Genomic DNA, 15,359 nt, shown 5'->3' with positions numbered 1-15,359 from the left:
TAGTATAAAAAATTGAGGGCAAATATTTAACAGAAAGACAAGAATAAAGATTAATAATAAGAGTAAGAATGGAAGAAGGGGTGAAGGGGGAAGAATAAAAGCGAGCCAGAGGGGTTGTTAAGGGTTGGGAGGGGGGTTGGGAAGACTCGTGGTTTTCATTTTATCATACTGCGGCAATGTGTTCGAACGATGGATTTTCACCTCTCGGACAAATCGATAAGTTGTTCTCAAGGAATAGCACGTTGACCCTTGAATCATAACGATTATGGTCCGTTGTCCTAGCAAATGATGAATTTTCATTGGTTCTAGTCTGCAGTACCGCGACCAGACCAAAAGCGCGAAAATTTGAAACAATCCACAATAGAATCTTCATGAACGAATTAAAGGAAATAATAGATGATGAAATTTACCTGCTGAAAGGGTTGCTACCAGTAGGAGAGGGTGCTGAACTGCTGCCACCAGGTGAATCGGCGTCGTCTCGGCCGTCCTCGGGTTCACCGTCGGCGTCAACTTCGACAGAACCGAAACCAGAACTGGATCCAAAATCGGATCCAAATCCAAATCCTTCGTAACTTTCTTCTTCTTCTCGATTATTACCAATCAGTTTGATATTGGTAATGGATGATGATGATAGAGCGTTGTTATTGGTTTCGGTTGTTGTTGTTGTTGTTGTAGTAGTAAGTGGACGACCACATGGATCAGAAATATTAGCAGTACCAGTAGCAATACCACTACCAACACAACCAGTATCGATATTCGAATAATCTCCGGAATCGTTTTGCGGACTGACGCTACCGACCGGATGATTCTGCAGGTCTAACGACATCGAAACCGACGAAGGTGGTAGCCCGTCGTTGTTGCTTCGTCGTCGGCCCCATTCGACGACGTCGTCGTCCTCCTCCTTGTCGACGCCGGCACCAACACTCGTCCTTTTTTCTCCTCCACCACCTCCTCCTCCTCCTCCCTCACCTTCGGCAACGCTTCTTCTAACGTTTCCTTTCTTTCCCGACAAGATGGCGTTGCCTGTTGATTCGCCAACTAAATCTAACACCTCGACGGTGGACAACGAAGGTATTGAATCAACGTTGTTACTATCGTTGTTGTTGTTGTTGATAATGGTACTGTTGATAACTTCCTCCTCTTCTTGACCCTTTAATTCTTCTTCTTCTTCTTCTTTCCTTTTATTATCTTCGTTCTTATCGTCGATAGCCGTAGATGATGAACGGGAGCTTACCATCCTTCGTTTCTCCAATCACGATATTCCCCACCTTAATTTGTGATTTGATTATTTTCTTTTAATATGAGACAGACATATTTATATACACGTAAAATGATACGAGAGACTTGCATGGACGACTTTATCTATCCAACTAAATTACTAGTCGAATGAGAATAGAGTTGTTAAAGGATGCAAGACTAAAGAAAGGTAATAGTAGAAGGGGTAGAAAGAATGACAGAAGATTAGTAGTAGGGAGAGTTCGTTCTCCAGGAGTGAGTGGAAGGACCGTATGAGTCACACCGAAGACATTTTCTAGAGATAGACAAAAAACAAAATAAAATAAAAAGAAAAAGTGGTAAATCTCTCTCTCTCTCTCTCTCTGTCTTTCTCTTTCTCTATCTATCTGTCCCTTTCTCTTTCGCACAAATTCTAGTGGGGTATCGTTAACTCGAGCTTTTCAGATCCAACTGGCCTGTCAAGTTCACGAATAAGATCACCCAGGTAAAATTAACTTCTGACTGTGTGAGAGGCGGAGCTGTTGCTGCTACTGCTACTGCGTTCCACCAAGATGAGTACCCACAACTGTTTAAAAGCAAGAACTTACATGTCCAACAATATAACCATCTCTCCCTACTTCCTCCTACCCATCTTGTTTTCCTCTTTCTTTCCTTTTTTTTTTTTTTTTGATTTCATACTTTCTTACTCGTTTACTTATTCAACTAGGGATGTAAATAAGTGAACGAGTTTGTGAGAAAATTGAAAGAAGTAGGAGAAAAGCGTGAGAAACTGTGCATCGAAGTCATGCTACGATGAGTCAGGTCTGAGAAATGCTGAGAAACAGGAGGGACAACAACCAAGAGACGATGAAGAAGACTCGTTTGTTGAATAAAAGGGTTGAGCACTTACACATCTTTTATCTTCACCTTCCTCCTCCCTTTGCAATCTTTTCCATATTGCAATTGCGAAAATTCATGCATTTATACTCACACACACACGTGTGCATATGCGTAAGTTGAAGCTAATTAGCTGAAAAGTAGGCAACTTATTTTGTATTATTTTATAATTTCCGGTTTGTTTTTTTTTTTGTTTTTTTTTTAAACGTCAAATATAAGATTATACTTTAGATAAAATTGATAAAAAAAAAAAAAAAATTGCAGTTACTAAGTTAAGACCGGTTTGAAATCATTAGTTATTTATACCTTATCGTTAATTAACATGTGATTTCATCGTTACGTATATATATATATATGTATATATATATATAATCCTTGGGACGCGTTTTCACTTTCTATTTCACGGAGTAAAAAAAAAGGAAGTCTCCTTCTTAGTTTGCACCTTTTATACAAGGTGGGATCGTATTTACATCGACACGCGCATGTGCCCATGTGAAATGTTGCGCGCGTGTAACAACAATAACAACACAACCACGTTTATATCATAAACACTATTTTCTTCCCACGTGGCTTTTAAAAGCCTTACTACTGTAAAATAAACCTCCCTACTATAAGAGAAAGAGAGAGAGAGAGAGAGAAGAGAGAAAATAAATAAATAAAAATAATTATGCGTTCGATAGTTCATCGAACTTGCAATTTTTGTCGCGAAATTCCGACAGACAGCGCTCCTATCGCTGAGAATAAACGTGAACTGAAGAAGGAACACGGAATACTTAAGATAACTAATAATTATATTATTGTTAATTAACTTAATTATTATTATTATCATTATTGGCATTAGGAACTCGAATGTTCATTGCCGCAAATACCAAATTCCGCCATTGTTCCCGTCCCTGAGTGCGATCCTCCCATTGAAGGTGTGCGGTGGTCTTTTCATATCCTATTTCTTTCAGATATTTAATTATTATTATTATTATTATTATTAATAAATAATAAATAGATCTATTTGTGGATAGATGTAATAATTATTAAAACAACTATGATAGTATTATGATATGTATTTTCTCACGAAGTTTGGCGGTCAAGCAACGGGACGAAGCCGTACCAGTCAGAACCGTTCGATGAGATAATCGCAAAAGGGAGTGTCTGTTGATCATTATAAAAAAAAAGGGGCGTTACACGATGTAATCTAGCTGATTTCATTCGTTACATTGACTAGAAAAAAAAAAGAAAAAAAATAAAGTACTATAAATACAGTTTACTTGAAAAGTAAGACAATTCCTCCCTTGAACTTAGTTTAAATTCTTCGGACCAAGAAGAAGATGTGAACCACCACATCTTGGAAACTCGCCAAAAGCTTTTCTCTTTAAATAGTACGAACGTCGATGTTAGTTACTTGTACACGAAAGCTTCCTTTTTTTTTTTTATAGAAAAGGAATAAAGGGATGAATGTGATGCGAAAGAAAGATAGAAAATAAAAAAGGATAAGAGGGAAAGGGATTGAACATAACAGCAACGCGTGCCAGAGATCTTTTCCTCGTTATTCTGGATCAACTTGTTCTGTATCCCCTTTCCCCCTAATCCCCTCTATTCCCCCAATAATTTTTAACTCAATGCACCATTGGAAAGCATCGGGTGAAATCGGATCAAGGATTCAACGTTGATCGAAGCGTGACGTCACGTTAGATACTAGGACAATATCCTTCAGTGTTCCCCTTTTTCTTCTTTCAATGTTTGTTATTTTAATTTATATTAATTATTATCAAAATTTAATTATTATATATTTAATTTATATTAATTACCATAAATTTAATTTACGTATTTAATTATATTAATCTATATCTAATCACGTTTATCTATCTAATTATTTATCTTATCTTAATCTAGCCACGATTGCATTTTAATTACTCGGTTAAATGTTTATAAAACGTTTTGTTTTGTTTTTTTTTTTTTTTTTTTTTTTTTTTTATAAAATAGATCAATAGCAATTAAATGTAAGAATTTTCGAATCAACCGCGTGTTCTTGACGCTTGTTTCAGTCATCGAACGTACGTAGACAATAATATCGTACGTTGGATCATTTATTCATTATGATAGTAACGTACGTAGTTGGTTACGATGAACTGGTGTATATATATACATATATATATATATATACTAGTAGAACGTATACGAAAATAGATAAAAGTGACGTCGCAGAAGAATATAAAAAGCAAGAAAAGAACTGTATACGTGAGTTGCATTAAAATTGCATTACTTGACGAAAGTACATTATGTTTCTTCTTTTTTTTCTTTTTTTTTTTTTTGCTTACGTCGATTCTTTCGATTTATCAAACTCGATATTTCTATAAATCATTTTAAATTTGCAACGGACGTTCGATAAAATTGTCTACGTGTTAACATAACAGTAGAATTTTGTCTCTTACGTTTGACGTGCATGATGATTGTTTTCTTATTTAATTTTTAATTACGTATTCCACGTGAAATTTTTGTTCTTTCCAATTTAATTTCTCTCTCAGTTAACACGTTCCATGCACACAAGCTCTTTTTACCTGACTTATCTTCATTCAGGCCATTTCATTTTAATTTAACAAAATCAATCATTACACATGTAATTATTAATTATTACAAATATAATACAATTAAACAAACTTATGCAATTTGTTTTATAATGCATCAATACTTTAATAGAAATATTTGTTTACTAAATTAAATTTCTTATAAACATATATTTGTAACGCATAAAATGGTAAGTGTACCACTGGTGGTACACGTGGCCTGAAGAACAAGTTTAACGTCCCTAGTAGAGCACAAAATATTGAAAAATATTCAATAAAATGTATATTTCATATTAAAAAGACATTGAATCTCTTTTATACACATGTATTCAATATTTGTCAATATTTTGTGCTACTAGGGGTGTACCACAGGTGGTACACGTGGCCTGAAGAACAAGTTTAACGTCCCTAGTAGAGCACAAAATATTGAAAAATATTCAATAAAATGTATATTCCATATTAAAAAGACATTGAATCTCTTTTATACACACGTATTCAATATTTTTCAATATTTTGTGTACCACAGGTGGTACACGTGGCACGGAACGTGTTAATTGGTTAGGGATATGGTTGTTTTGTTTTTTCTTTCTCTCTCTCTTTTTTTTTCTCTTGTTGAAGAAATTCAAATAACTTTCAGGCTTATTCGCGTATGTTAAAAAAAAAAAAAAAAAAAAAAACAACAAGTTGCACGCATAAATGCGTTTCGAATTGCTGAATACCAGCGGTGTAACTGTTATTTAGAACAAGCTTGAAAGTGCGGTGTTAGCCACAGGAAGGAAATACGTTTGACGCTTCTCGGTTCGTTTAATTATAACATCGTTTTTTGATATCTCTATGTAAATAGTTACGATTGTAAAAGTAGAATATTCAAATTCCTTTTTTTTTTTATGGCCATGATTTGTATACGAGTCTATGTACATATGTATGTATGTATGTATGTATGTTAACACGTGTATCATTTTTGTTGTTGAAATATAACATAAATAATATCAAAACGAAAACGTTCAAACAAATAAAACAATAATGAACCATCTATGAACAATATAAATCAAAATAATTCAATAATTCAATTAAAATGAATGAAAAATGATTACATATCTAACTAATTATTAATTTTTGAGATTATTCACAAATTCTGATTCATAAAAATCAAACACAGTTTCATGAAACATAATATTATGATTCATAACAGAACAACACAATATAAAAGTAACTTTAGAAATAAAAATAAAGACAAAGTAATGTCTCTTTGTGAATCTTCTGTGAAACTTGATTTATACATACATGATGCATTTATGGATAATGAATAAACTAAAATAAAGAAAAAAAAAAAAAAGAAAAAAAACCTGACGTTATCGGCGAAACGTTGAATATATTATAGAGAAAGCAGAACAGCATTATAAATAACAGTTAACAGTAGCAGCCATTACGATTTTAGAACACATACAGATAAAACTAACGAACGTAATAATACCTTGACTATTTGCTTAAAAACGTATGTGTATTATTGTACATATTTTGATATAACAATAATTATGATATAAAATTAATATAAAAAGGAAGACAAAATTATAAGAAAACATTTGCAATGTCATCTCACTTTTTTATCCTCTCATCAAAATGACTTTTACTTTTGTCTTTTTCTTTTTCTTTTTATAATCAAGGAGGATGATATCCCCACAAAAAGGATCAAACTCATTCACTCTGCAAATTTTATTTACATACAATTGTTTCAAATGAAATCTATGTTTGAAATACTTAACAAATCAGAAAATTCAATGTAATATGTTTTAGAAATGAGAACGTTTGAAAGTATTCGAAATGGTTATCTTGTTATATACTAAAGTGTGTATACCGTTGCAAAAATATTCTTACTTGATTATGACAAATATTGTTTGTTAGATACTAAGAGTTCGTCATACATACATACATACATTATACGTGTGTGTGTGTATACATATATGTAAACATTGCATAGACGAAAAATACAACACAACGTTCTTTACTAATCATCTAATTGGAATGGTCGTAAAAGTATCATTAAGTTTAGAAATAAATTCGGTGTGTTGATATTTGTTTTGAATATTTTAATCGAATTTTAAGCAACAAATAATGAAAATTATTATCGTAGAATAAATTTTGTATATATAATATAATAATAAATATATATATATATAATAATTTTAATATTAAATATTAAAAGTAATAATATATTATATAACTACTATAATATTATAATATATAATATAATAATACATTATAAATAAATATTAAATTTGTTTAAAAATGAATGTACACCGTACATAAATTTCTATACTTAATACAATATAATAATATTAATAATAATAATAATTATTATTATACTTTATTTCTTTTGAACATACCTTCTATTATTTGTGTTTATTTTTTAAATAATATCGACACTTGTAAAAATAAAAGGGGTTCCGTGGTAGTAGACTATTTTAATACTCAATGAAAAACTATACACGAGGAGAATATTAACAGTCTGGTATTTTGTTCTCTCTTGAATTTACTTGATCCCAACAGTTTTACGGTTTCATTTTAAAACTAAAGTCCGATGATACGCGACGAAACGACCGACAACCACGACGACGATGAACACAAAAGAAGAAGCGCACGCAACTAAACAAAAAAATGCATACACACTAAGGATGCATCTCTCAATTCCTACAACTTTCGAAAAGAAACGGTCCAAGTATTATATCCGGGAATAAAAGAAGATTGAAAGTATTTTCTTTTTTTTGGTATGCATAGAAACATACCGAAATACTTTCTTCGGTGCATTGTGATTACAGAAAGAGAAAGAGAAAGAGATAGAGATATAGAAGAGAATGAGAGGTAAGAAGGTCAAGGTCGATGATTTGGAGAATCCCTTAGAATAAAAAGCAGGTTCTTTTTTTTTCTTTTTCTTCACCAAGAAACGTTACGAGAGTGGACTCACCTTGAATTAACGACGAATATATACGTATATATATATTTATGGTGATTCAGAAGATGCAAGCCAAGGATGAAGAAGAGAGAGTAGTAGTAGTAGTAGTAGTAGTTGGAATATAATGCTAGATTATATTATATTCCAGTTTTACTTGTATAAAATGTATATATACTTCTGCGGTGTCACGACTTACGAACAAACGAGATTTATTCTCGAATTAGCAAGTTGTAAGATGTTTAGTTATTTCGTAATAGATATCGCACAATGTAAATTACTACTATTATTATTATTATTATTATTTTTTGAAGAGAATCTGTCAGCCGAGAGATTGATATAAACACCTGTAACGTTTAACTCGTCCTCGTTCGTTCGTGCGAGGAAAGAAAAAAAAAAGGAGATGCTTCATTTGAACTAACGGTAATAAGTGGACAAGAGAGAGAGAGAGAGAGAGAGAGAGAGAGGGAAAAGGAAAAGGAAAAAAGAATGAAAAGAATTTAAAGCAAAGAAATAACACACTAGACGAAATAGATAAATTGTAGAAAAATAAAAGAAATAGAAGGAACGATAGAAACAAATGAATGAACGAAGGAACGAAGGAACGAACGAACGAACGAAGAAACAACAAACAATCGTACGTACGAATAATATACTACGGATAAAACTGGACGAGAGAGAGAAATGACGAGTGACGACCGAACGCGGCGCGAGTCTTAGCGCGAAAGCGAGCGAAACGGCCGAACGAAACCGGAGGTGCGCGAGTGGCTACGAACGGTCGCGCATGCGCACTGATTTCTCTTACCGAGCCACGCAAGTGCATATACATGCCGCCTATCTTGGCACACAGGTGCATGCTGCACATTCGTACCTGCAGGTACCGAGCGTACCAGTGATTCTCAACCTACGGAACCTCTTTTTAATACATATTTTACTCCCACGCTATCGACCAGGACCTAGTTTGTCTTTCCTTTCGCTCGATATTCTTTTACCTTTCCCTTCTATTCTTATTCTTTCTTTCTTTATTCCTTTTTTTTCACTCTTCCCAATATACCGTTGGGGTCAACGTTAATTTAAATTTCGCGATCGAATAAATAATACAATTTTCATTTTATACATATCGAAACATTGTATAATAATTGTCGTTTCTTATGCAATTGAATATGAAATTTGTTTCTAGTCATGAAGATGACAATAGTAATAGTAATATAGTTATTAATATGTTCGACAATATTTCTTTTTCTGCAGACGATCTTCCAGCATATTGTATCCTCTTGCACGCGATGCACATTACGACGAACCGACCAATCGTTTTACCGTCGATCATTTTCTATTTACATACATGCTATTTAATATTGATCTATATATATATTGACGGATAAAATTAATGTGAAAAAGAAAAATGCAAAGTAACAATTGGAAGCCCGATCGTGAGCTAGTCATCATATACTATACATGTACTAATTATGGCACAAAGAACTTTCGTTTAAGAGAAATTTGTGCATCCGCTCGTTCGAAAGAACGTTACGCAAGGTTCAAGTTGAACATCGATATCGAATTATTTCTATTTCCTTGATTAAAAAAAAAAAAAAATAAACAAGAAAATTGAAATTTGTACATCAATGTAAAAAACACAAGTAACAAAGATTATTCAAATTATTCGAATAAATCATTACAATGACATTATATGCATTAATTATAGAGAACAAAAATGGATGATATTTGTTTAAAAAAAAAAGTTCCTTATTACCGTCATCTTCGTTTCTATTGTCAACAGATCTCTTCACAGCCAATTTCAATGGTTTTACGAGCAAAACGGAAAGCGTCATTGTTTCACAAGTAGAAATCCACGCATAGAAAGGAACAAAAATGTCAAGACTTATATTTGTATGTATATTTGTTCCATTTTGCTACGCGACCTTTTCCACTTTCGACCAAGAAGAAGAAGAAGAAGAAGAAGACGGTGATTTCGTTCTTGAAGATTATTGTTAGGACTGATCTCCGTTGTTTGATTGTACACGAAAATCGGTCGTTTCATTTTTCAAATTTGTCATTGCATTGGACTGTTGTTGTCCAAGCTCCTTTTCTCATCATGCATCGACTTCTTCGTTACCTTTTTTATAAACTTCTTTGTAAACCAATTCTTCCATTTGAATTCGAAGTAACATTCTTCGATCGGCCGGTAAATTTCTCATGTGTGGTAAAAGACTCATGAAGAAATAATAAGTATCATCAAAACGATTACCTTCCAAAGGATCATTCGTTAATCCATTACCATTATCGCTCTCACCCATCAATACTTGTTCAGGTGATATATTTTGCAACATCATTTCATCGTCCGCTAAATTATCCGTCACATTTTGAAACTCCAAATTATCGAAGTTCTCTTCTGGTTCTTGTTTAACATCAACTCTATGATCGATACCTTCGATTTGCAACGTACCATTTTCACAGCTCATTGACAACAATTGATCGGCCAAGGTATCCCTGTCGTCCATATTTCTTTTCAATGGTGTACCATTCTTGGTCAACATTCCTTCCGATTCGTTTTCTCCTAATCCTTGATCCCCATCCATACCTGCTGCTTTTCCACGTTCCCAAATCGGTGGTCTTGGAAGCATTTGTTCCTTCAAAAATTGTAAACTCTTGAAATGAATCCATACTGGTCTGTTGCGATGATATTTACTTCTTCGAAAAAATTTATCTTTCTTAAGCTCGGCACGAAACGTGTCCCGGAGACCTTTCCATTTAGCCTTTAATACTGGTTCTGAAAGAAACGACAAAATATATTCCAATTAGAAGTCATTCTTTTGAGGATGTTTCAATTGAATTTGCGATTAATGTAAAATACAAAATTACGAAACAAATTTTGGTAAAAATTATTTCAAAATTATAAAAAAAAAAGAAACGAGAGCTTGACGAACTGAATTATTTTCTAACACAATATTTGTGTAGGTGTAGGTTTACTATTTTGTTATACCTGTTTTGTCTACCTGTTATACTATCTGAAAACCCCTAACATTTTATGTATTAAGGGTCTAAAGGTCCCTTTTCTTTTTTATCTTTTATACATAGTACATAAAACTGTATTTTTGTGAATGCAGTATAATAAAAGAAAAAAGTGAAAGTAAGCTAAAAATATTTTCTAGAAAATATTAGGAATTCTAATAAAGAAAATATCGACAAATATTTATTAAAAATTTCACTTGAAACTAGTTGGATCCTTTACTACCTTTAGCTATCCTTTATTATTGACCTAAGCGTAACCTGCGCATGCGTACTCTCGTCGTAGCGAGTCGCGCCTTTACAACTTGAGTTGTCTCGTATCGCAATAGTATGATCGATACGAGATACTTGGTGATCGGTTTCGTTCGATTAAATATTTTTTTCTTATTAACAAAGAAAAATATCTTCGAATTTAATTGGTGTGTATTAGACTCGTCATTAATTCAAACTATGCGAGAAAAATAGAATGAATTTAATATTACAGTTTGAATAACAATCTCTAATTTGATTTTTACAAACTCATTGTCTTTCGCATACGTTACTCGATATTAAACAAAATAGTGTTTTATGACGATTACGAGGATAATCACCTAAAAAAAAAGTCATTAACAAGAAAAAATAAACAAAGTAAATATAGAAATATTAAATTTAAAATAAGATACATGCTAAAAAGTGAGGTTAAGCCGGTACACGATGCGTACGAGCGAGTACGCGACGGTTCGCCACTGTGGAGCCACCACCCCTTTTCGCGTACTACTACACCTTTCTCTTTCTTATCCCACTTTGTAGGGAATATCGCTAGGCAATATAAATTCCTAAAATACAAACAGAAAATAGAGAAAAAAAAAACTAGAAAAGAGATTTAATATTTATACGGAGAGAATTAAAAAAAAAATCGATTTATTGGATTACTTCAAAAGAAGAAGAAGAAGAAGAAGAAGAAGCAAGGGACAAAGTTACTTCAAAGGGAGGGGTGGGGGAAATCGCTCGTAGGTCCAATTTATGCGAGTAAGAGAGAAAGAGAGAGATAAAGTTAAAGAGATTAAATAAAAAGAAAATAAACAAGAGTAATGCAAGGAACGAAAAGAGAAAAAGAGAGAGAGAGTGAGAGACAGAGAAAGAGAGACTTCTTTGAGATTTAATACACGCACTGGGAAGCTTGAAGATCGCTGCTATTTCCATCCAAACGCGGTTGGTTACTTCTCGATTATGATAGGATATGTGTCTCTGGTTCCAAAGCGCGGGTCGTTTATAAACTTCGGCGATGAGCCGATTCGCGTCCATCTTTACTTCGTCCTTCATTTCCCTTAACAAGTAGCGGCAGTGGTGGCGGCGGCGATGGTGGTGGTGGTGGTGGTGAAGATGTTGTTGTTGGGTCTCTCTCTCAACAAAATGACTAATTGTAATTGGTAGAATAGATATTTTTAAATTGACAATGCAATTTGAAAATGATAGGAATTATAAAGAAAAATGTTGTAAAAAAAAGAATTTTTCAAAAGAGAGAAAGATAAAGAAAGGGATAATAAATATATAGATATACACGGAGCGACAAACCGACAACGACAAAGTACGGGCGAATACTAGCGTCGGGATAGCGATTAGCGCGCAGGACGTTCTCACGGACGCTGGACGATCGATTCGCCGTTTCGTTCTTGTCTCGGCTCGCTAGCGCTAGCACGACTTCTCGCATCTTTTCTATCCTCTTCTTCTTCTTCTTCTTCTTCGTCTTCTTCTTACTTACTTACTTATATACTATGTACATATATACTTATATAGAAGAGAATGAGAAAAGAGTAATATCCCACTTTACAATTAGTTGTTTATTCTATGAAGTTTCTCTTATGTTAAGAACACTTCCTAGGATCAACCAACTTATTTGTTTTATTTGATTCTAATTTTCTGAAATTTAAACTCTTTAAAATTAAGCATACCCTCCTCCTAGTAGCACAAAATATTGTAAAATATTGAATACATGTGTATTTAATATTAAATAGACACATTAAATCTCTTTTTAACATTAATTACACATCTATTCAATATTTTACAATATTTTGTAAATACTAGGGTAGATCATGTTTGAATATAATTTGAAAGATATCCTAGAAAAGTTCTTATATTCTCTGACGAATTAATTTTGTTTTAATTTTACTTTAGACTTTTAAATGAACTTTTCAATCTAAAGTATTTATTACAACGTAAAAGAAAACTTAGAGAGTCGTATGTCTTATGATAAACTTTCTTGAACAAAAACTGACTTGTTTTTTTATGATTTGTAGATTTCAAAATGATTAAATGTAAATCATTTTTTCTTTATTTCATAAAGATAAATCTTTATTGAGAATTTATCTTAAGATAAATGCTACTTCTCTTATGTAATGAACTGGTTTATTTCTTATTATTATGATAAATTAATCGCACTTATGTATATGCAGGATTGTATATTCGTTACAAGGAACAACAAAAATCATGCATAATTTTGAATTAATATCGCAAGGTGCCGAAGCCTGTCTTTACAAAGGGACATACTTAGGTAAACCTACCATAGTTAAAGAAAGATTTGTCAAAGGTTATAGACATCCGGATTTAGATAAACGTTTAACAAAAGATAGAATAAAAGCTGAGGCACGTGCTATTGTTCGTGCTAAATCTGCAGGTAAATATTAATTTGATTGTATTGATTTCTTTAACTAATTTCCTTTGTTTTCCTTTTGTATCAAAGGCATACCAACACCTGCATTATATTTAGTTGATTTGAATCGTCGCAGCATTTACATGGAATATATGGAAAATACTATAGTTTTAAAACATTATATAGATGAAAATGTATCAGATAAAGTTAATGTAGAACACATTATTAAGTTTATAGGAGAAGGATTAGGTTTACTTATTGCTAAACTGCATATGAAGAATATAGTCCATGGTGATTTGACGACTTCAAATATTCTTTTGAAAAATATTTCAAATGAAATGTGGACTGAAGAGAAAGATGGTAATGTCTTGAAAGTTTTTATGTAAAAAAAAAAAAAAATAAAATAAAAGAAACAAGAAGAACAACATTTGTATTAACATGAATTTTTCTTTTTTCAGCATTAAATCATTTTGTTATGATTGATTTTGGATTGGCACGAATTGATTCAACCGTAGAAGATAAAGCGGTTGATATATATGTTCTTGAAAGATCTTTGCTTAGTGCTCATTCTGAAGTACCTACACTTTTTCCATTAATTTATGAGAGTTATCAAAAACATTATACGAATAAAACTCAATGCAAGGAGATAGTTAATAAATATGAAGAAGTAAGAGCACGTGGACGTAAACGATTAATGATTGGCTGACCATTAATACAATTATTTTTAATAAAGAATTATTGCTATACATACGAATGAAATTTTTTGTCTTATTTTTACAAATGTAAGTATTTGTTTAGAAATTTCAAAAGAAGTACTTGCATTTATGAGTTTTATTTGTTAAAATTTGTATACTTTGTCTTTCTTATAACAATAAAAATATATTTTTATTAACAAACGTTCGACTTATTCAACTGCGAAAGTTGATATATTAAGAAGAAACTAGTTTAATATAGATGTTTAATATGATAAAAAGATTTGTATACGTATAATTCATTTTTGTATAACAAGTATTATCTACGGTTAACAAATTGTGAGAAGATATTATTTTGTATAATTAATAAAATAATACCTTTCTTTCTTTCTTTTCGTAGAAACACCATTAATACATTCCAGTGTTATATATAGAAAATGTATGCTTATAAAGTCAAGCATATGCAAATATAGAGCACTTTCCAGTAGCGAATATATCAAATGATTTTACACTTACAATTTAATTCGATTTTCAGTCCAAGTGTGTATCACTTTTTATTCCTAAATCAGTCAAAATGTAGCCCAGAATATATGATGATCCACGTTACCTGTAAATAATTATAATTCAAAATGTAAATCACGTCGATGTCAATGAGTTTAATTAATTTTTATGAAATAAATTATTATACCAAGAAACCAGCAAACGAAGTCATAAATCCTTCTTTAGTTAATTCCCATATACCACCATATTCTTCTTCATCGATTTGCTGAAAACTGTTGAAATAAAGATACATAACACCTGCGTTGACTAGTACAAATCTGAAAAATAGAATAAACAATACAATGTATTAGTAGTCACACATGTTAGAATACATTGAAGATAATTCTGTACAGTTTTGACTTACAATAATAGAGCTATAAATCCTTTTAAAGGTATAAGACCCCATCCTATACCAACGATAATACCGATTGCTTGTCTGGCCCAATAAACAACATCGAGAAATTCTTCCTGCATAAGTAATAAATATTAGTATTCATAAAGATTATGATTATGCATAAGATGACATATGAGTTATCAAAAATAAGGTTATATTTACTTTATCTGGCCATTCTGAATTCGCTGTTATTGCACGTGTCCAAACACTTAATTCGCACTTGTTGCTATTCCCATTTTTTTCTGACTTTGATCGTGACATATTTGATTGAAACTTTTCACTTAAAAAATGACTTTTAAATCAACAACCATCAAAATCATGTGTTAAGCGCGCTAGTCACACGCTCTTTTTGGTTCCACGTTTTATGTCGGTACTTCCGTACTTTTTCTCTGCGCATCAGTTTACGCAACACATTCTTCAACACATGTAATCTGTTTTTACTAGATACTATCATACCAAAATTTATAAAATCATTTAATAC

At 32.1% G+C, this 15,359-nt stretch overlaps 4 protein-coding genes across 9 annotated transcripts in view; 1 reads left to right on the top strand and 3 right to left on the bottom strand.

The window, feature by feature from the left end:
• Window positions 1–8,364, bottom strand: part of nuf (rab11 family-interacting protein nuf) — a 22,594-nt gene extending 14,230 nt beyond the window's left edge. Inside the window, exons 1-2 of one of the 2 annotated variants that reach the window (XM_015333151.2) lie at window positions 8,263–8,364; window positions 411–1,268 (exon numbers count right to left, since the gene is read on the bottom strand). In XM_015333151.2, the coding sequence (XP_015188637.2) occupies window positions 411–1,237 (827 nt within the window). In that variant the 5' untranslated portion in view covers window positions 1,238–1,268; window positions 8,263–8,364. Of the gene's footprint in view, window positions 1–410; window positions 1,269–7,632; window positions 7,774–8,262 lie in introns of those variants that run through there. The other variant, XM_089173290.1, reaches the window with a different exon arrangement.
• On the bottom strand, window positions 4,043–11,925 carry LOC107072868 (uncharacterized). The gene is made up of 2 exons (XM_015333152.2): window positions 11,775–11,925; window positions 4,043–10,384 (listed from the first exon to the last, which is right to left on the bottom strand). The coding sequence occupies exons 1-2, from the start codon at window positions 11,923–11,925 to the stop codon at window positions 9,708–9,710; spliced, it is 828 nt and encodes a 275-aa protein (XP_015188638.1). The 3' UTR covers window positions 4,043–9,707.
• On the bottom strand, window positions 10,303–15,359 carry LOC107072870 (GEL complex subunit OPTI). The gene is made up of 5 exons (XM_015333158.2): window positions 15,041–15,359; window positions 14,849–14,952; window positions 14,633–14,762; window positions 14,461–14,551; window positions 10,303–10,384 (listed from the first exon to the last, which is right to left on the bottom strand). The coding sequence occupies exons 1-4, from the start codon at window positions 15,137–15,139 to the stop codon at window positions 14,510–14,512; spliced, it is 375 nt and encodes a 124-aa protein (XP_015188644.1). The 5' UTR covers window positions 15,140–15,359; the 3' UTR covers window positions 10,303–10,384; window positions 14,461–14,509.
• Prpk (TP53 regulating kinase) lies at window positions 10,851–14,552 on the top strand. Of its 5 annotated transcripts, none has more exons than XM_015333154.2 (4): window positions 10,851–11,042; window positions 13,056–13,276; window positions 13,343–13,612; window positions 13,711–14,552. In XM_015333154.2, the coding sequence occupies exons 1-4, from the start codon at window positions 10,954–10,956 to the stop codon at window positions 13,956–13,958; spliced, it is 828 nt and encodes a 275-aa protein (XP_015188640.2). In that variant the 5' UTR covers window positions 10,851–10,953; the 3' UTR covers window positions 13,959–14,552. The 5 variants fall into 5 exon arrangements, with proteins under 5 accessions (XP_015188640.2, XP_015188643.2, XP_015188641.2 ...); XM_015333157.2 differs by having other exon boundaries at window positions 10,896–11,250; XM_015333155.2 differs by lacking the exon at window positions 10,851–11,042 and adding an exon at window positions 11,676–11,814.

The sequence above is a fragment of the Polistes dominula genome, unplaced genomic scaffold (genome assembly GCF_049000335.1).
Source record: "Polistes dominula isolate Pdom_NZ unplaced genomic scaffold, Pdom_raw_medaka scaffold_35, whole genome shotgun sequence".
In the NCBI taxonomy this organism is placed as follows: domain Eukaryota; kingdom Metazoa; phylum Arthropoda; class Insecta; order Hymenoptera; family Vespidae; genus Polistes; species Polistes dominula.
Note: the sequence above shows the minus strand (reverse complement) of the source record. Positions and strands in the feature narration are given on the sequence as shown.

What these genes read in the sequence shown, in the direction of transcription:
- LOC107072870 (XM_015333158.2), bottom strand. Translation starts at nt 15,139, where the DNA reads ATGTCACGATCAAAGTCAGAAAAAAATGGGAATAGCAACAAGTGCGAA. An exon ending in GGATTTATAGCTCTATTATT is followed by an intron (nt 14,763 to 14,848) that starts GTAAGTCAAAAC and finishes TCTATTTTTCAG; the next exon opens with ATTTGTACTAGTCAACGCAG. An exon ending in CTTCGTTTGCTGGTTTCTTG is followed by an intron (nt 14,552 to 14,632) that starts GTATAATAATTT and finishes AATTATTTACAG; the next exon opens with GTAACGTGGATCATCATATA.
- LOC107072868 (XM_015333152.2), bottom strand. Translation starts at nt 11,925, where the DNA reads ATGAAGGACGAAGTAAAGATGGACGCGAATCGGCTCATCGCCGAAGTT. An exon ending in AGCGATCTTCAAGCTTCCCA is followed by an intron (nt 10,385 to 11,774) that starts GTGCGTGTATTA and finishes CGTTTCTTTCAG; the next exon opens with AACCAGTATTAAAGGCTAAA.
- Prpk (XM_015333154.2), top strand. Translation starts at nt 10,954, where the DNA reads ATGATCGATACGAGATACTTGGTGATCGGTTTCGTTCGATTAAATATT. An exon ending in TGTTCGTGCTAAATCTGCAG is followed by an intron (nt 13,277 to 13,342) that starts GTAAATATTAAT and finishes TTTGTATCAAAG; the next exon opens with GCATACCAACACCTGCATTA. An exon ending in GTGGACTGAAGAGAAAGATG is followed by an intron (nt 13,613 to 13,710) that starts GTAATGTCTTGA and finishes TTCTTTTTTCAG; the next exon opens with CATTAAATCATTTTGTTATG.